This window comes from Medicago truncatula, chromosome 8 (assembly GCF_003473485.1).
Source record: "Medicago truncatula cultivar Jemalong A17 chromosome 8, MtrunA17r5.0-ANR, whole genome shotgun sequence".
Lineage (NCBI taxonomy): Eukaryota > Viridiplantae > Streptophyta > Magnoliopsida > Fabales > Fabaceae > Medicago > Medicago truncatula.
In genome coordinates this window covers 24,875,468-24,896,103 of record NC_053049.1, presented here as the reverse complement: position 1 = coordinate 24,896,103, position 20,636 = coordinate 24,875,468, and the positions used below count along the sequence as shown (strand labels likewise).

Below are 20,636 nucleotides of genomic sequence, written 5' to 3'. Positions count from 1 at the left end.
ACTGCTTCTTTGGTATAACTTATGGTGGGTTCTCTTAACACAATGATTCATGGTCAACACTTTCTTGCGATATTGAAGAGAGTAAAGTTTATGAAGGAAAAACGGCCTCTGATCTTTTGTGCCAAACCTTTTTGCTTCAGCAATATGTTATCATAGACTTTATTATAATTGAGATCTCTGTGCCATTTTGTTTTCTTTTTAGATTTGAAGCAATAATCGTTGAATTTGGTTAACCTTTTAAATTTGGATACCATGTTGGTCTTTTGTTTCAATATACTCATCTTTGACTGGTCTAATTGGATGGCGTGGAATTGATTTAGAGGTGTTGCCATCAGGTTTTCGTTGGTCATTGCATGGCGTAATTGTGTTCGATAATGTCAATCGTCTAGAGAAACATATCGAGCCAAAATTACTTGATTTTTCTGCATTTTTTCAAACTTTGTTCTTGCAAGTGGTTCTTTGTTCTGTCAGAATATTCAAACGTATGAGGTTGCATGATAAAGGAGTTCAGTGTCCGGACAGCAGTCCACACTGTGAAAACCACTACAAAAAAAAAAGTGGCATATCTTTATTGGATGCGAAAAAGCGAGCCAAATATGGACAGAGGCGGGGTTATGGATATCATTCTGAATTTGCCAATTTATTGTATATGCGTCGAACACTTTTAAATCACTTCCCAACCTTTGAGATAGGTTTCTTAGGATACAAACAAATTATGTCGCCCATCGCTTAGCGAGGGAGTCGAATTTGTATGCTAGTCACCAAGTATTTGATTTGATTTCATCTTGTATTTATGATATTTTGTTGAATGAAATGATATAAGTTTATTGTGTAAAAAAGAAAAATGCTTACTACTTGATTAGTATTATGTGAACAATAAATTTGTAATCCGTGTAATTCCATTTACTTCCACCTGACCAATATATGCAAACTTTTTTCAGCTTATTCCTTTCTATGATTAAAAATCAAAACATTGATATGACAACTTTATGCATCATTTACTATAGAATCATCCAAAAACAACCTTTAACCTCCCATAATATGATACTATAACATATCAATAAAGCATACTATCCTCACATAATAGAATCATCCATTTATTTAATTATACATATTCCTGTACCCACTTTGTTACGGAGTTTGAGAGTGAAGCATCGACGTTACACTCTAACCTTCCTCTTGTCGGCTTCTGCCACCGTTGCTCTGTGATTCCTTGTGCTTGCTGTGTTGCTGTCATGTTGTTTATGATATTATTATTTGCTGAACCAGTAGCATGTCCAAGCTTCCTGCCATTCACATACTGCCAATCCTCCAACAAGTGATTCGCACACTCCAAAATGCTGCTGTTTGTTTCTGCTATCTACTGCCAATTTCTGAGATTCCTACTTTTCTACATGCTCCTGATTATAGTAGTTATGGGTGCTGCCTGATCGTTATTAGCTTTCTGCATAACTGCAAACATAACATATTAACATCCTCCGCACTATTAAGTTGCTGAATTAGCGGATCAATAATATTCCAAAGTCTACTTGCGCGCCATATATTAACTGCTGTTGGACAACAAAAAAAAAGTGAAAACTGTCCTCCATCTGCTACATTACAAATCAAACAATTAAGAGTTCATATTTATCACTTTAAATTCTTTAAATACAGCCATATGGCTACTACATGAACTTTGAGTGTATGTGTCTGTGTTTATTGAGAGGCAACTTTTCCCATCTGCCACATTTATAAAACATCAGAAATGTTTCTGAAAGTGTGCTTTCATATGATATATTGTCTATACGGCACAAATTTGATGTCTTTTCTGGATCTGTATCGAGTACATTCATATTTTGTTTAAGTATCAAAGGTTTTACTAGCACATATGATAATTAAAAAGTACAGTGATGTTTAATCCGATGTTAAACTTATAAGAAAACTAGTGTAACAACAAGATGTAAGTTTTAATATCTTTCATGAACCAGTTCCTATAAGGAAAAGAGATTACAATAGAGAAGTCCAATAAGGAAAAGAGAGGAATTAAACTACCTACTAAAACTAGAACAACATGGCCTCCCAGAAGAAAAAACAACACCTAAGACAAACATTCTAGTCACACAAAAAGGCCAACACTTGCTACTAGCAACAAGAAAGCGAAAAACAAAACAGCCAATACCACTAAAAGACACACAATAGCAGCAGACCGGACTTAACCGAACTAGAAGCTTCGACATTGGCGTTTCGGAATTGGCCATTAGTAATATCACACCTATAGAGCATGGTGTAACATCCCGATATTTTAAATATGTATTTCTAATTGATTTTCTTGATTTATAATTTATTCAACAACTTATTTTACGTGTAAAGAATTTAAGAAAATTGTAATAACACTCTCTATTAATAACTAATTTATCTGTTTTGATTGGTCATTTTAGTGTGACTATAATAGGATAATCTTCTGCTTGTTTGTCTTCCTCTTAGTATAGTAAACTATTTTAAATTATTGAATATTGGGTTAATCTATTTTAGCTAATGCAATGCTATATTACTAACTAAATAACTAAAGGTTTAATAAATTACAAATGATAGTAGTTAATAGAGAATTTGTCATAAAATAATAATTAAAAAAAAAGAGAAAATAAATAGAGTTAAGTGGGTGGGTGTGCACGTTTTAGGATAAATTCTCTTAACTTTCTATTTAGTTAAATTCTCAGTTACAGACTTACAAACACTTCACAAACTTCCCATTCCCAACTTCACAAAATCAAACTCTACCAAGAACAAACAAATGAACACTCTCACTCCACTTTCTTGTCATTCATACATCTCATTTTAATTCCATACCTTTTAGAGTAAACAATTGATTTAGAGTAAACAAGTGTGTAGAAATTTTTGAAGGATATTAGTTTAAGAGTTTTATTAAATTATGTCAAGAATTTTGTATAGGCTTTGCTAAGAACTTATTATTGATTAAATAAATAAATAGTCGTGTTTTTTTTCAAAAAAAGAAAATAATTTAGGCGTAATGTCTTGTATCAAAATTCGGGGCGTTACACATGGTGCGACAGACATTTAGATTTACATTGTAAAATTGGAAATGAAAATGCAAATAAGTATGAATTGAAAGATATAAAGTTGCTATTTAATACCTTGCTTTTACTGAGCTTTTCTAAGCTTCCTTTCATTCTCAAAGTTCGAGGACGCCTTTTACTGGCCACAAGTGGAGGATCACGCACAACTATTTCACTGTTACTGAACTTTGAAATAACTTCAGATGTTGAATTACCAAGCTCTTCATTTGTATCTTCAAGATCCAACAAATCAAGATCTTCAATTATCTTTTGAAATCCTCTTTCAGATACTCCCAGAGAATGAACCATAATACTATTGAACAATAAAGTACTCGAAGATTTGTTGCTACCTTCTTCAAATTGATCTGCAGTCAATCCTGTAACTTTCCCTTTTATAGCATCAACATTCCAACGACGAAGCATATATATCTGAAGGAAGAGAAAGATTTTTTTTCCTTAGGAGTACATTTAACACATGTTGACACAGAATACCCGAAAATTCAAACATGTGACAACTACAATTAGCTTCATTAGAAATGATATGAAAAGTCACATAGTAGCTAGGTTTTTTTTCTTTGTAAATCTCATGAACCTTGTATGTGGAAAAATCACTTGAAAAATCAATTTTCTATGCAATAAACTTTCGAGAACCAACTAACTCATCCTGAAAAGTTCTAAATAACTTTCTTGTATAGAATTTTGAAGCTTCTTCTTCCATAGGATATAAAGTTCGCAAAAATGGTTTTGAATTGATTGTCTTGAAAGTCTTCTCCCTCTCCTTGTTGTAACGTGCATCAAGAGCCTTGTCATATTGTGTCACAAACTTGCTCAATGGAGTACCAGAGTTAAAAAAAAATCCTTAAAGAACTTATTCATACTTTCACTCCTTTGAGTAGTGGACATTCCAGCACAAAAATTGTTACGTACATAAGCAGGAATCCATTTTTCTCTAATAGAGTATATCTTTTGAAGCCACCGATTATCTTGCAACCCATACTTATCTATCATTGCTTCCCAATCAGATTAGTGATTGATTGGTGAATACACTTGTAAAATTGACTTTTAAAATCACTGTGTTCATGATGGATTTCGCTCAAGTACTCTGGAACTTTTTTTCAATGCGCCACATACAGTAATGATGATTAACATTCGGAAACACTCTTGCAACTGCATTAGTGATAGCACTGGCCTGGTATGTGATAATAGTTTTAGGACATACCCCGGACATTGCTTCTAACCAAGTATTTAACTCCAATAAAGCACAACCAAAAAGAATTGATTGTTGATGATGATTAACTCCGGTGAATGGAACGAAAGGCATTTTATATCCATTTGTTAAATACGTTGGATCAAAAGTTACAACATCATCAAAATATTGATAACTCATGATTATGCTCTCTTATAAATCTAGAGATAATCCGGATATCTTAATTTTTCTTCACATATAATATCATTGCCTTGCATCCTACCCTTGTTTCATCATGTGCTGCAACTTTTACATACTTTTTAGGTTGAAACCCCTCCTTTGAACAAAGAATCTCCTGACCAATTATCAATCCATTTGTTCTTGATTTAATAATACGCCCAAGCGAAAGCTAAAACCTTTCTTCCTTGCATAACTTGTATAGTAATTTTTTGCATCTTCGAATGATGCAAAATCCATTCCTTCATACGGCTCTAAATTTGGTGCAAACAAAAGGGGCACATTTTAATTACGGGGCCACTGGTCCTTCAATGGCATAAGATAGCGACTCTTCTAGCAAGTCAGCTTTAAATAGAAGCGTCTGCAAAGCCTGCAGCATACCATAATCCGGATCAAGTCTCCATTGCCACCCCTAAATGCAACATAAATTCAAATTGTTAGTTCACGTTTATTGGTTAAGCAAGAAAATAACCATTTAAGTCGGAGCTCTGATGCATAACTACTTCATGTATAACCAATTAACCATCCTCTACATATATGGTGCTTAAAATTTGAGCATTGCATTGTAACAACCTGAAGTTCCTGAGTTGACACTTGACAGGATCTTAGTTTCATACATTAATTAAATAAATATAAATGAAATTGTATTAAAATTTTAATGGATTAAACGGGAATCGCAATTGTCCAATTGTCGTCTAAAAACTCGAGATTTCAGACCGACTGTGAGCTCTAATATTTTACGAATGTGGTGAATTTAATGAACCAAGACATTTTGATTAGTGAATAAAAATTGTCAGTTATTCAAATAATTTAATGCGGATAAGGCATTTAAAGAGTCTCACATCGGATAAGAGATGGCCTGTCAAAGTGTTTATAAGTAGGGGCAATCCTCACCACACAAGCCGGTTTTGTGGGGTTGTGTTAAGCCCAACCACGATTTCTAAGAAAGACATTTATTGTGTTTGGTATAGCATTGACATGTGTTTCAATATGGCAATGAATGTTTTAACCAAACAAACAGTCATGGATTCAACGACCATCTCATAACCTCATTCCAAATACAGAAATGGATTCCCTGTAGCCCAATAGTAACTACAAGATCATTTGTTTAAAAACAAAAAAGCAATTGAGAACTAAGTGTTCATCACACCTTTACATCATGATTACAACTAATAGACATATAACTACCTATTTGTTCAGATATTTATGCACTTACCGGAAAAAGTTGCAGGACAACCCATGTAAAGAACAGACTGCCCAGGAGAGTTGTTATCTCAATCCTAATTGGGGTCTCAGACTTAGGCATTTCCTTTACAAACTCAAATAAGATCTTGGTGCCGAATCCGCGCAGAAACTGCAAGTAAGCATTTGATATCTGCATGCATGATGATCCTAGATATCAGTCACTAAGAAAGGCTCATTCAGATTGTGCCATTGTGTACCAAAAGTAAAGAAATTACAGGCAACGAATCAAAATCTTATGAATCAAAGAGAAACTGGTTTAACAGAGGAAATGAAAGTTTGCAAGGAGGAAAATCACACACACGGACTATATAGAATCATAATGATACCATACCTGTCCTTATTCTTTTGACCCTTCTTATTTGTAATCCCACCACTGCGCTCAAGCTCCAACGCCCTTAGTTTATTTTTATAGGCATGTGTCTTCTTCACCATGGCCACAGCCTTAATTAACAAAAAAAAGTCTGCAATAAATCTAGATGTTTTAATCTTCTGAAACATTTCACAAATAACAAATAGAGCAAGTTTCGATTAAGCCACAACCAATATGTCATGAGCCCAATTTTTACAACTTTGGCTGTCACCATAATTCCTAGCACTCAAGGACCATGACATGAACAATAATATAAATAACAAAATTGCAATAATGAAATATTATACCAAGAATCAGGCTAGATAACTTCCCTATAGAATCAGGAAGCCAATCAACTTGGTCCATCAACTTGCCCTGGAGCTTGAGATCACGAGTTCCTTTCTTTGCAGAAACCTCAATTATGCTAGCAAGTTTAATCAAACTCAACTTATCACCATCTTGACCTACAAAACAACATCCCATCAGCACAACATATCAAAGTCTAATTTGACCGCAATTTAGGCAGCATCAACCACATTACAGACCGCAATTCTCAACGATATCAAGAATAGCGACACAACGGATCGTTATCATTATTACTACCATGGTTTAAAACCTTGAATATGGCTATCCAAACAAAAAATAATATAAATAGCAAAATTGCAACGGTGAAATATTATACCTGCAACAGTTGTGGATTTTAATGATGAATCCAAACCAATTATGGTAGAATGTAGACTTGGACTTGCTCACATAACTATCATCTCTTGTAAACAATTCAGAACCCTTGGCAGAAACATCTTTCTCAACATGAACCAAGGTAGAAGAACCAGCACTTGAAGGAACCTACTTATCAAAACCACTTTTAGAACCAGAACCAGAAGCCAAATTCTTCAAAAAATTCGTCGAAAACCGTTGAAGAAGAACCATTAGAATAACCAATTTTCCTAGAATTTGAACCATCCATTAGTACTCTTCGGTGGAGGATAATTCTTGAAGTCTTGTTCCGGCAATTGGGTAGATTTTCTAAGCACTAAGAAGGAGAGTACTTAAGGTAAGGGCACTTCCATACAACTCAAAATTAGACATTGGATTAGAAGTCGGTAAAGGAAAAAGATATTAATTTTAGAGATAATGGAATTAATTCATAAAAGTCTAAATCTTAGCATATTACCTAATTTTCATAAATTTTGTGTGTATCCTTGAATGAAGTAATAACGGACTAAAGTAATATATATAGTAATTATAGTAAAGGAGTGATATTTAGGAATTATAGTAGCTACTAGTTTATATGTGTCATATCTGATTGTGACACGGCTTGGTTAAATTAACAGCAATAAGAATACCAAAATGTTATCAATTCATGATTAGGTATAGAAACTAGGAAAAATTATCAATAGCTATGCGGTTTGGTGTAACATATTATTTGCTCTAAACTAGTGCTCTGATTTCATTATAATGGAGTTAACATATTTAACTGGTTGGTTATTGATAAGAACAAATAAACACTAGTAGGATAATGTGTGGGTATATGTTTCTGAACATAAAATTTGGGGCTATTATGTGCATGATGTGGTATTACTTTCTGTGTGGTTGCCTAAGTGGCGGGGATTGCATCTATTTGATTCTCATGACATATGCATTTTTGGAGTGCTTTAATGGCGGGTTAAACTTATAATTATTGGTGGTGCCTTAGTGGCAGGTTGCAATTATATTCTGTGTGGTGCCTCAGTGGCGGGTTAATATCATATTGCATTCATTTTCATGATCATGCATGGCATATGCATCTGTGTGGTGCCTGTGTGGCGAGTTATTTCTGTATGGTGCATGTGTGGCGGATTATTTCTATGTGGTGCATGTGTGGCGGGTTATATCCAGATCATATAGTTTTAGGAGCATGCATATATATGTGTTCATAAAGGTTTATTAAAATTTGCTTAGGAAGATTGAGTCATTTCTTTTCTGTTCAAGTGCACCTGCAAAACAAAAAGAAAGATAATAATAACAAAGAAAATGAAGACTTAATCATTATATACTTATACAGATATATGTTTATGTATATACCATTGTGCATAGAGATATAGAAGCAAGTAAGAGTTTAGTGTGGTGAGTAATGTCTTATTATGACAATTCTGATGCATGACTTTGGGGATTTAAAATAAGTGGGTTTGTTACCTTTTGATTTATGTTATTGCTTAAGGCCGTATAAATAATGTAAGGTAAAAGTCTCTTGTAACTGATATGTTTATTCCTTTTATCCTCTAATGTTTTATGAAAATTTGGCAACTAATCCTATCCAATATAATTTTTGGTAGAAGGATAGTATACGATTATTTTCTGATTTTTAGTTCATGTTTAGTTTTGTTTTGTTGTGGTTGAAAGCTGACCCCTTACACCAACATTTTTAGGTACACAAGAAATGTGTACGATTTATGGTTGATGCTTGTTCGCGACCGGGGGAAATCACTTTAGGTTTTCGTCATCTATTTTGAAAATAAGAATTTTCTTTTTGCTTCTTTAATTGTTGCTTTGAACTATTTAGTATGTTTAGAAATGCGGAGACATGTTATCTTCCGCTAGAAACTTTAAACAAGTTTCACTTTTGTTCTTTCGAAGCTGATACATTTTTCTCCATTTTTAACTATTAATAAATTAGTTATTTGAATTACATTAACATAGGAAATTTGGAATTGTTTTGTGAATCGTTTTTTAAAAACGAAAAAAAATCCGGGATGTTTCAAATTTTATTTGTGAAAACTTATCCCGAGTTATTTCTAAGATTTTATAAGTGACAACTTCTCTTTTTTATCAAAGTTATTTCCATTTGTGACAACTTATATTATCCATCTGACTTATTTATAAGATTTTATAAGGGACAACTTGTTTGATGTATTTGCTCCTAAAAAAAAAAACACTTGTCATGGTATGAAATTACTTTATTAGTGACAATTTATCACTTTTTTCCTGTATTTTAGTTAAAGAGAGTTTAATATCGTTGTATAATAAAAGTTTATCAAAGTTAATTACATTTATGAAAACTTATCCCGTACATTTTAGTTATTTTTAAGCTTTTATAAGTGATAACTTGTCTTTTTATCAGAGTTAATTCCTTTTGTGACAACTGATCCCGTACATTTGAGATATTTCTAAGATTTTATAAGTGACAACTCGTTCAGCATGTTTGCTCCTAAAAAAAAACTTGTCTACCATATGAAATTAAACTTTATTAGTGACAACTTATCACTTTTTTCATGCTTTTTAGTTAAAGAGAGCTTAATATCGTTGTATAATAAAAGTTTATCAGAGTTAATTTTATTTGTGAAAACATATCCCGTACATTTGAGTTATCTTGTCTTTTTTATCTGAGTTAATTCATTTGTGACAGCTGATCCCGTATATTAGAGTTATTTCTAAGATTTTATAAGTGACAGCTCGTTTAGCGTATTAACTGCTAAAAAAAACTTGTATGTAGTATGAAGTTTAACTTTATAAATGACAACTTATCACTTTTTCCATGTATTTTAGTTAAAGAGAGCTTAATTTCATTGCATAATAAAAGTTTATCAGAGTTGATTTCATTTGTGAAAACTTATCCCGTACATTTGAATTATTTTTATTATTTTATAAGTGACAACTTGTCTTTTTATCAGAGTTAATTCCTTTTATGACAATTGATCCCTTATATTTGAGCTATTTCTAAGATTTGATAAGTGAGAACTCTTTTAACGTGTTTGCTCTTAAAAAAAACTTGTTTGCCGTATGAAATTTAACTTTATTAGTGATAACTTATCACTTTTTTCATGCATTTTAGTTAAAGAGAGTTTAATATCGTTGTATAAAATACGTTATGGTCTAAATAATATGAACATTGTTATAGTGATATCATTATATATATATATATATTAGTTAAAGAAGATACTCTACATTGAATATTATATAATATATCAATGAAAAATATCATTTTATCAATGACCATTCAAAAAAAATTATTTTATCTGTGACAACTTGTCTATTTTATTGGAGTTAATTTCATTTGTGATAACTTATCCCGTGCATTTGAGTTATTTATTTTATAAGTGATAACTTGTCTAGAGTATTTGCTCCTAAAAAAAACTTGTCTTATGTATGAAATTTAAATTTATTTTTCATTGACCACTCAACAAAAATTATTTTATCAATGATAGTTTGTCTCTTTTATCAAAGTTAATGTCATTTGTGACAACTTATCTCGAGTATTTAAGTGATTTTTAATATTTTATAAGTGACAACTTGTCTAGCGTATTTGCTCCTCAAATAAGAGGTTTATTGATTCTGGGAGTAAGAATATTAGTTGAAGCATCTCTACTAATGGGTGGCATTTAGCCTGGGAATGGATACTTCTTTCCCACTATGGGAAAGACCCATATCCCAGGACAGCTGGCAGTTTGATAACTGGCTGATAAATAAAAAAAGAACAATCAAATTAGTTTTTTAATCATTTTAGAAACTTATAGTATACCTCCCTCTTTCACTAGGTGGATTCTAGGGTGAGGGATCAATTAAGTCCCTCACCGGTGGACCATGAAAATTGGACTATTAGATTTAATTAATGATCTAGATCAATTGAAAATAAAAATGAGAGCGTCTATAATTTCCACACTGTATCATACACCTACTTTCTTGACCTCTACCTTTCCCTCCAATGGTGATTCAATTCAATGGAGAAAATTTAAAATTTTCAATTCTAAAATCTCCAATGGCTATCATCGAACGAATGTTGAGCGTGAGGGCCAAAGTTAAACTACTACCAACATAAATCCTCATATCTTCACCAACATAATAATACATATTATATGCTCTTAGGGCAACTGCAAATACTGCCAACATAACTACTAATATCTTCACCGATTAAATTCTTTCTCGTCAATTTACAAGAGCCCTCAAGAAATTGCACTATTGAAGCACCTTCCAACTTGCAAAAAAAATCTGGAAAGCTTAATTAAAACTCATCCATTGAATCACGACATGTAGTACTTGGCAGGTTTGTCAAAAAAAAAAAATGTAGTACCTGGCAGGGAGAGGAAGACGTTGGGTCATGATACAGTGTGACAATTGTAAACGCTCTCACTTTTATTTATAACAGATCTAGATCATTAATTAAATCTAACGGTTTTATTTTCATGGTCCACCGGTGAGGGACTTAATTGATCCCTCACCCTAGAATCCACACTTTCACTAATGCAAAATCTCATTTTAATTTACAAACAAAATTCAGCTTTAAGTCATTTATTTTCCCTGTTATTTTCTTCGACCTTCATTCATTCATTCTTCATTCCAACAACCTATAACCAGACCACCGCACTTCATCTTCTCCAGCGACAAGGTGAGTTTCGACAAATCCAAGGTTATTGTAGAATCAATTATAAAACAAAATGCTTCACCATGGTTATTGCTTTCCTTGTCTGCCTTCAAAAACAACACTTCAGCATCATGGAACCTTTTGATTTCTGCGATCTGGCCAACCCGTTAAATCATTGCCACCCATAAATTCGACAGAATTCATATGCATTGAAGTGGGAAGCAGACAACTTTTAGCTTCAAACAAACCAAGAAACCAAATCAATAATAACTTGTTTGGATTCTACACTTGTGTTGTTTTATCACAGATGCAATTTTGTTTACTCTTTCTCTGTCATGACAAAAGCTGAAGATTCATGATTTCAAGCTTCAACAGATTCATTGATTCGAATTTGGATGTTAATGCTTCTACCCACTAGTGAAGGTAAAACCAGATCCCGCAAAATTGGTTTCAGATGAGATAATCAAATCCAACATTCGGAAATCAATTGAGGAGTGATTATGTGCAGCCACTTGTTTGTGTACAAATAGAGAATATCTATCTCAGTGGCAGCCATTGATGATTGTGTACAAATTGAGGAGTGATTATGTGCAGCCACTTGTTTGGAATATCTTAGTGGCAACCGTATATCTATTTCTGGATATACGGTTCTGGAAATAAACAATTGGGCCAGAACAGTGACCAACACAATTTCTGAAATGCAAAATTGTTTTTTAATAATTTGGTGGGGTCAACTTTTTTTTACACAATAGACAACAAAAAGTTTCAAACCATTAACAGATAATAAATCTGGGCCATCCATATAAAATAATATTAAATCAATGGTTGTCATTAAATTTTCCCATCATGGAAAAGAACTTTCCTTTCCAATACTAAACCCCACCCTACTAATGTTAGATGTACCGCCAATTTTCTTCTCTTCTAACACTTGTTTTCTTTTGTCTCTTAATCTTGTGATTCATTAGATTGGTTGATGGCAGAATTTGCGTGTTTAGAATAATGTGTTGTTTTGAGTTTCTACTTTCTAAAACCATTTGTTTCAAATCGAAATTTTTATTGAATTTCAAATGTCAAAAGGTGAGACAACTCATTTTCATTGGTTCCCATAAAATGGTACTATGTTTGGTTATTAAATTAGATATAGAAGGAAAGTATTGACTGCTATTCTTGATTAGATAGTATAGGAGAGGCTTTGATTAGACACAACTATTCAAGTTGGTCAATTGATAATGCTATTTATATCAATGTAGTAATTGTTAGACCTCTCTCTAATTTGATATGTTACAAGTACAGTTTATTACATGTCCAATGTCATCATTTGTCTAACACATGTTTTGACTTGCATTTGAAGACATAGTTACAACCCAATTGACATAGTTAATTTCCTTAGTTAACAGTAAGTAATAGTTATGGTTTCTTAAGAGTTGGTCTAATAGTTTTTATGTTCGTCACACGGTTTTGCTCAATAATTACTCATATCATTTTTTTCACACTTTTTTCTCAAGGATCGGCTTTTTTACACTGTTACATTTGTTTAGAATATTAAGTACCAAAGTACCATTGTTTTCAAATTAAGTACCAAAATGCCACTCTTTTTTGTGACTTTGACAATCCTTCCTTCCACTAAATACATGACATGTGTACTTGGCAAGTGGGAGAATAATTCTGTTTTGTCTTTTGTGTAGCTATTTCATTTTGTTTTCATATAATATTTTTATTTCTTCTTTTTTCATTCATTTAATTCCATTTTCTTTATACGTTGATTTTTTTTAAAATTTTATTAATTGTTTTGTTATAATAAAAAATGTAATTAAAGTTCCTATTATATTTAATCATTAATTGAAGTTTTTTAATTGATTAATTAATTAAACTAAATTTTAATTAATTAATTAGTTATTTAATTAGTGATATTAAAAAAATGTAAAATAAAATTTGACACATAAAATATATTATAGATTACAATAATTTGACCTTCTAATCCACTACTTATCAAAAGACGAAATTGATATATAACAACAAATCAATTTCTTTGAGGAACATTAGTATTGTTAGGACATTTTTTCTCGTTGTGTCCCTCATTTCGGCATATAATTGTCTACTACTCTCCCTTTGATCCATTTCAGTATAAATTCGAGCCGACTGTGGACGACCTTTTGGATCCCTCCGCATGATTGAATTGTGGCACAATTCAATTCCATCATACTCTGGCCAGTAGGATTGATGAGGAACTGGTTGAAACTCCTCTTGGTAAACGTTGTAAACATATTGTAATGTGTAACAGGGAGACACATACATCATGAAGTCATGGTGAATTTTCGAACAAGCGGCTATAACATGTGAGCAAGGATAATGTAATGCCTGAAATTCACCACAATCATACCATTTTTTTTGTCAAGGTCTACCATGAATATGCATGTTGGTCGGCCGCTTGGTGGACGAACTAGCTCTTGAACACTAAAAATACTTTGTCCCCGATTGTGAATGTAGACTTGATGAGTGTTTGATATTGCTCGTTCTTTGGCAAGATTATCCATGACTTTATCTGAGTAAATTTTACCAGATGCCATCATTGCTCGGGCCTCACTCCCTCTCTTTACGAAAAGTTCAGTAGACCTGTAATAGGTTGCCTGAACAATTGGACTGATTGGAAGATTGTGCACGCCTCTTAGTACATTGTTCACACACTCAGAAATGTTAGTTGTCATGTGCCCCCAACGTCTCCCTTCATCATGTGCTTGTAGCCATTGTTTCTTTGGAATATCGTCGACCCATTTCACAGCATCATCAGACCAATCCCTGATTTGATTCCTGTAGTGTGTGATGCTTGGTTGAGTCATTGAGTATCCTGAAGGCACAAAAATTAACGTTGTTTAACACTTCATAAAATAAATTATATATGCGCGACAGTATATAAGAAAAATACTAACCCATATTGGTTACTTTTTTTTCATCTCCGTGTTCTTGAAAGTCCTCATGAAGTTTTGCGCTATGTGTCGAATGCAGAAGACATGATGCCAATTACTGTTTAGACGCCTAACAGCACTTTTGATTGACTCGTGTCTATCTGAACTCAAGCACAGATCGGGTTGGGGTGTGACCCACAATCGCAAGCGTTGGAGGAAGAAAAACCATGCATCAGATGTCTCACCCTCAACAATGGCGTATGCTAATGGAATGGTATTGTTCCTCCCATCCTAAGCCATTACAATTAGTAATGTCCCACGATACTTACCATACAACCATGTTCCATCAACTGAAACAACTGGCTTACAGTAAGCAAATCCTTCGATGCATGGTTTGAAACTCCAAAAGAGACGTTTGAAAGTAGCCTTCCCCGGAACAACATATCCATCTTTAATAAAAGGCACCGTTTCAATATCAATAATAGTTCCTGGAAGATAAGTTTGGAAAGCAAGGAGCCACCTTGGAAGTTCCGTGTATGCATCCTCCCAATTCCCGTAAATCATCTTTATAGCCTTTTGTTTTGCAATCCATGCTTTCATGTAAGTAGTAGTATATGTGTACTTTGATCGTATGTGTGCAATGAGCACTGGAACTGAGATTGTAAAATCCTGCTTTACCATTTGTAATAGGCTTTGGCAAATGAAAGCTGAGGAGAGTTGTCGGTGATCTTGTGAAACCATTGATGATGCATAAGTATGTGGACCATGCAGTTTTGTGATCTTTCAGACATGTGATTTCTTGCTGAGTATAACTCTACATCTCCACATACAATTTTCGATGGGACAATGGACAATCCATCTAGTGGTATCAGAGTGTTCAACCACAAAGTCTGGGGTCTTATTCATATGGTATTCTTTTACGCACCATATTGCCATTTCATTCATAGGAAATTGCATTCCCTCTTGTAAGTTGCCAGGTTCTGGAATAAGGTAAGATTGGTTTCGGGACATAGAGTGGACAAATTCATCTTCAACATGTTCTGTATCGTTGGAGGTCACATCACGAAAGTGTAAGGGAGGGTCAAAGAAATGAATGTCTCTGTCCTCATCGTCATTGACAGCATGCTGGGCAAGAATGTCATCTTCATTCTCACTAAAATCACCAACTTCTTCGCCATGGACACCAGCCACAACATTGACACGAACACCATCATTTTGGTTGTCTAGAGGGAATGATGAGTTGAGGTCAACTATAACACCCGTTTCGAAATATTTAATTATTTAATTGAGTCGAAGTTATTTAGATGAGTTATATTATATTTATATGATATATACGTGATTTATGGTGATTAAGATGAGTTGATATGATTTTATGTGATTTATGAGGAGTTGTGACTTATTTTATTGTTTAATAAAATAAGATTTGAAAATAAAATAAATATTGATTTTAGGGGTTGTTTTGAGATTTTAGAGAGTTTTGGGGGAGAAAGAGAAATAAGATAAGATGGATGGAGGATATATAAATAGGAAGACCTAGTTAGGGAAAACATTGGTACGTACGATCAATTTTGGAGAAGAGGGAGAAAAAGCCAAGAGTAGGGAAACCACCAAGAAGGGCTGTGATTTTCATCCTATAAGGTAAGGGTGGGACTAACTTACAGTTTTATTAATCTATATAATTCTGATGATCATATTTAGCAAGTGTAGGATTGAATTAGAGAAGTCGGAGAATTAGGGTTAATGATAGAATTTGATGATTAAACGGTGAAAAGTTGTTAGATTGATGTAGAAACTGTTCCTAGACCTTAGATAATGTGTAGGATGAATTCTGGAATCAATGTTAGGCTTAAAACCATGAGAGTTAATGATTTTTATGAAAAACTGCACTTCTGCCCGTAGCGACATTCATCGCTCGCCTCCCGAGCCATGATCCTCGCCACAGTGAGGGATGAACTTCATCGCTCGCCTCGCGAGCAAACCTTACCCGCCTCGCGAGTTGCACCCTGCAGCTTGCCATATCGAGCATATGAACTCGCCTAGCGAGCTTGACCAGAGAGCATGCAAGATTTCGTGATTTTGACTTTTGAGTTGATCCTTAGATGCTTTTGAGTGCCTGAACATGTCTAATAATGATTAGGAAAGAATGTAGGATGAGATTGAACCTCGAAAGATTGTAGAATGAACCTTTGGAAATCTGACCCGAACTTGCCACGGCGAGCAGAGGCTCTCGCCTCGCGAGTGATCTAGAAACAGAGTGTCTTGTTAGGTTTTTGCGACCTTTGTTGCACGAGTTGTTGAGAGTTGAACCTTGGGGTAGTATTGAGACTTAATGAGGATGTTAATTATAATCTGTGAAGCTGTTTAAGATGTGTTGATGATGATAATGATGTGATATAATGTTATACACATTACTTGAAGTATAATTGAATATTTAAGATGTTGTTGATTTGTATTTGATATTATTATGTCATGTTGTTTTGTATACTGCCTATGTTGCTGTTGTTATTTAACTAAGCTGCATGAGTCGGTCTAAGTTGATGAAGATGATGATGTTTTCAAATTATTGGATTATATAAGAGGTTGTCGAATTAAGATGTTTAAGAGGTCGAGTCCATGCATTAACATTTCATTGTTGGGGGCTTGATGCCCTGGAGCCTTGTACTCAACACGATTGAGCTTTAGCTCAAATAGCGATGGGGGCTTGATGCCCTGGAAGTATAATAATACTTATAGCGATGGGGGCTTGATGCCTTGGATTGGTACCACATGCATATAAGAGGTCTATGTTGCATAGTCACATTGTCGAGTCAAAGATGATAAGTTGCCAAGATGTTGAGCTGTGTTCCATTTATGAACTATTTATGAAGTGATATGTGATATATTACTATCCATGATGTTATTATGACGTTTCCAAGTTGTTAAATATAATTGTTGAATTATATGTTTAATATTATTGTTTTGTGAAATCTCACCCCTTCTGCTTGGAAATGTTGCTCTTCGTGTGAGTAACTTGCAGGTGATCGAGAGCAGGTTGCTGTGTTTGCTGTCGTGAGTGGCCTTTCCTCACTGAGTCTTAGGTTGCTCTGATACGTAACGGGATGAGGTCTTTGATTGCATGCTTCTATTCCTTTACGTATTGATTTATTGATTTATGATTAAGTTGTTTGAACTGAATTTATGAGGTGTTTGATGAGGCCTGCGTGCCAAGACAATTTACGTTGAAGAATTTAATCCGCTGCTATTACGTTGATGATTTATGTTGAAGGATAAATTGTTATTTATCTGTTTAGGATTTTTAAGAAGTGTGATATCCCGTTTATGTGATGTTTTACTCTGATAATATGTTGAAATTTTTAAGTTGGGAAAACGGGGTGTTACATCAATGTTGTGGGTGGATTCAGATGGTCGATGTGCTGATGAAGAGGGCATGAAGTTATGACTGGTTTGTGTTTCAATAAAAGGATATGAACTGGGTATGGAGTGAGGATATGACGCAGGTGTTGGTTCAATATATGGTGGTTCTACATGGGTTTCATCACATGAGGCATCCATCAAACCTGCGTAAACCTCCATTGTTGAAATACCAAGACGCTTACATTTCATGAACATGTCAAACATCATCTGAACATCGTCATATCCTACAAGATTTAATGACTCATACCAGACAAGTCCTTGTGCAAGAGTTGTAGGGTATCGATAAACAAGATCCACCACCCTCTTGGAGTTGTCTGGTTGAATCTTTTTCTGGATACATTGGATAAGTCCATCCAGTTTGATGTTTTTTTTCACTTTAAACAAGGATGAATTATTGCATGAAAATGCAACACCTTCTGTGTCTGTCCTTTGAACATGGCCGTCGTAATATACTTGGACAAAAAACTCTATTGGAGGCATGATTATGGGTTGGATTTCGTAAGATAGTTTTTAGTGTAGATGATGATGATGAGTTTAGATGTGTGGTGAATGAGGGAGGATGACATTTATTTATATTGGATTTGATTAAGATAACGCTGACGTCAGCGTAATCTGTAAATGCAATCTGATTGGTTGACTAAAATTTGGATAAGATAATGTTGACGTAAGCGCTTTCGTCAGCGTAATCCGTAATCTGGGTTTGATTGGTTGACTGAGATTTGGATAAGATAATGTTGATGTATGCGATGACGTTAGCGTAATCCGTAATCTGAACTTGATTGGCTAACTGAGATTTAGATAAAATAATGTTGATGTCATCATCCGCGTTAGAGGAATTCAAAATATGATTGGTTGATTGATATTTAGATGAGATAACGCTGACAAAGACTTAATAATTTGAGCTTAATTGAGATATAATTAATTAAATGATTAATGTTTAATTAAATTTGCATTAACGATTTAATTAATATTTAGTTTAATTAATCAATCATTTATTTACACGTAATAAACAAAAAAATAAAGAAGGAAGAAAAACTAAAAAACTAAAAAACTAAATGAAAACAAAAACACAGAAATTTTACACAAAAAGACAAAACAAACTAATTATCCTCCCTATTTACCTTCTTTCTAGCCAATCACGTGTCTCACCACTTTTCAATTACAAAAAGAGTGGTAGTACTTAATTAGAAAAGAGTGGTGACACTTTTCAATTACAAAAAAAGTGATACTATAATACTTAATTAGAAAAGAGTGGTAGTACTTAATTAGAAAAGAGTGGTGACACTTTTCAATTACAAAAAAAGTGATACTATAATACTTAATTAGAAAAGAGTAGTATTCTTGTACTTATTTTTTAAAACAAGTGTAACAATGGAAAAAGCCTCAACGATCAGCCACGCCACTTAATTTTAGAATTTAATAAACAATTGAATGTATTGTACAGTAGTACCGGCTACCATTTTTTCATGTTTTTTAATTCTTTTCGATAACCCCACTTTTAAGTTCTTTAATTTATCTCTTCCACCCTTTTTTATTATTATTTTTACACAAAATGCTCATTTGTTAATTTTATTCTCTCTCTTCTCCAAAAGAATTTGAGAAGCTCTCCTCTTCCAACAAACCCTAGCCGCCGGATTACCAACCTCCATGATTAATTTTCGGCTGCCATTGTCTGAACCACACTCATAATCTTGAACCTATTCCTTATCATCTATCATTCAGAATTTATCAAAAAGATTTGACGAAAACGGCACAAATTGCTTGTGGGGGGGGGGGGGGAGTGGCTGGGGTGCCTGGACGCGCCCCAGACAGTTGCCAGCCATGCCTCTGCAAGGAGCTCCTCCTATATATGCTTGATGTGCCATTTCCAGTTTTGTAGAAAAAATGGTTAATTTTCCCTGCAGGCTTAAAGTCCCAAAAAAGGGATCTGGTGGTTGTATTTTTCCATGATTTTTTACAGGTATGTTAGGTACATAAAACATTAGAATTTTCCGACGAGGGACATATTAAATATGAATTTTTGACGCAAATTTCAATCGGTTTGGCTGACCTTAATAATACGAGTGCGCAAGCGCGCGAGGAATTTTATCCTACAAGACCCCTCCTAACGTGGTTTGGCTGATCATGGGGCTCCTGACGTGATTTGGCCTGCCGTGTCCCAGGCATGAACAAAAATTTCAATCGGCAGCGCGCTAGAGATTTTTGCATACAAATCCCCTCCCGATACATTTTTGCCACCAAATCATGATACATTTTTGTAGCTCCCGGATGAATACTCAAATTACTTCTGTGACTTTTTTCCAGAATCATCTTTTTCATTTCTGTATCGTGATACTGTTCAAGAATTCACTGTTGATCTTCAACATTCCCAATTTCACACTCTGCGACGACACTTCTCTAACTATCATAGCAGACATATGTAATGTTTTCCTACTTAAAGCATCTGCAACAACATTAGCCTTACCCGGATGGTAATTTAACCTGTAATCATAATCCTTTAACAACATTAGCCTTGCCTCATATTTAATTCTTTCTAGTCAAATAAATACTTCATACTTTTATAATCACTGAACACTTCAAATCTAGAACCATACAGATAATGTCTCCAAATTTTAAGTACAAAAACTACTGCAGCTAACTCAACTTAGACGCATCACAGTATACAACAAATGGTTCTGCTTCTGATGACGTCATTTCTTCAGAGGCACTTTGTTACTTCAGAAGCACTTCTTGGCTTCAGACGCAGTTTTCTTCAGATGCTTTGGATTCTTTTGCTCTCCATTGTTCTTCCAAGACCTATTGAAATTGAATGACTTTGCATATGGTCCTGTACACTTGAACAATCATTAGCAATAACCAATTGACAATTTTTAATACCTTGTTATCATCAAAACTCATTAAGGTTTATTGT

General features: G+C 34.0%; 1 protein-coding gene and 1 long non-coding RNA gene across 2 annotated transcripts; both read right to left on the bottom strand.

Moving 5' to 3' along the window:
* Positions 1-923: 923 nt before the first annotated feature.
* LOC25502544 (uncharacterized) lies at positions 924-7,167 on the bottom strand. Its single transcript, XR_005643399.1, has 6 exons — positions 6,753-7,167; positions 6,379-6,534; positions 6,053-6,162; positions 5,693-5,851; positions 3,132-4,888; positions 924-1,452 (listed from the first exon to the last, which is right to left on the bottom strand). It is a non-coding gene; the product is annotated as an uncharacterized lncRNA (long non-coding RNA).
* A 7,927-nt stretch (positions 7,168-15,094) lies between these two features.
* Positions 15,095-18,205, bottom strand: LOC25502543 (uncharacterized). The gene is made up of 2 exons (XM_024772970.1): positions 17,869-18,205; positions 15,095-15,561 (listed from the first exon to the last, which is right to left on the bottom strand). The coding sequence occupies exons 1-2, from the start codon at positions 18,203-18,205 to the stop codon at positions 15,095-15,097; spliced, it is 804 nt and encodes a 267-aa protein (XP_024628738.1).
* Positions 18,206-20,636: the final 2,431 nt, after the last annotated feature.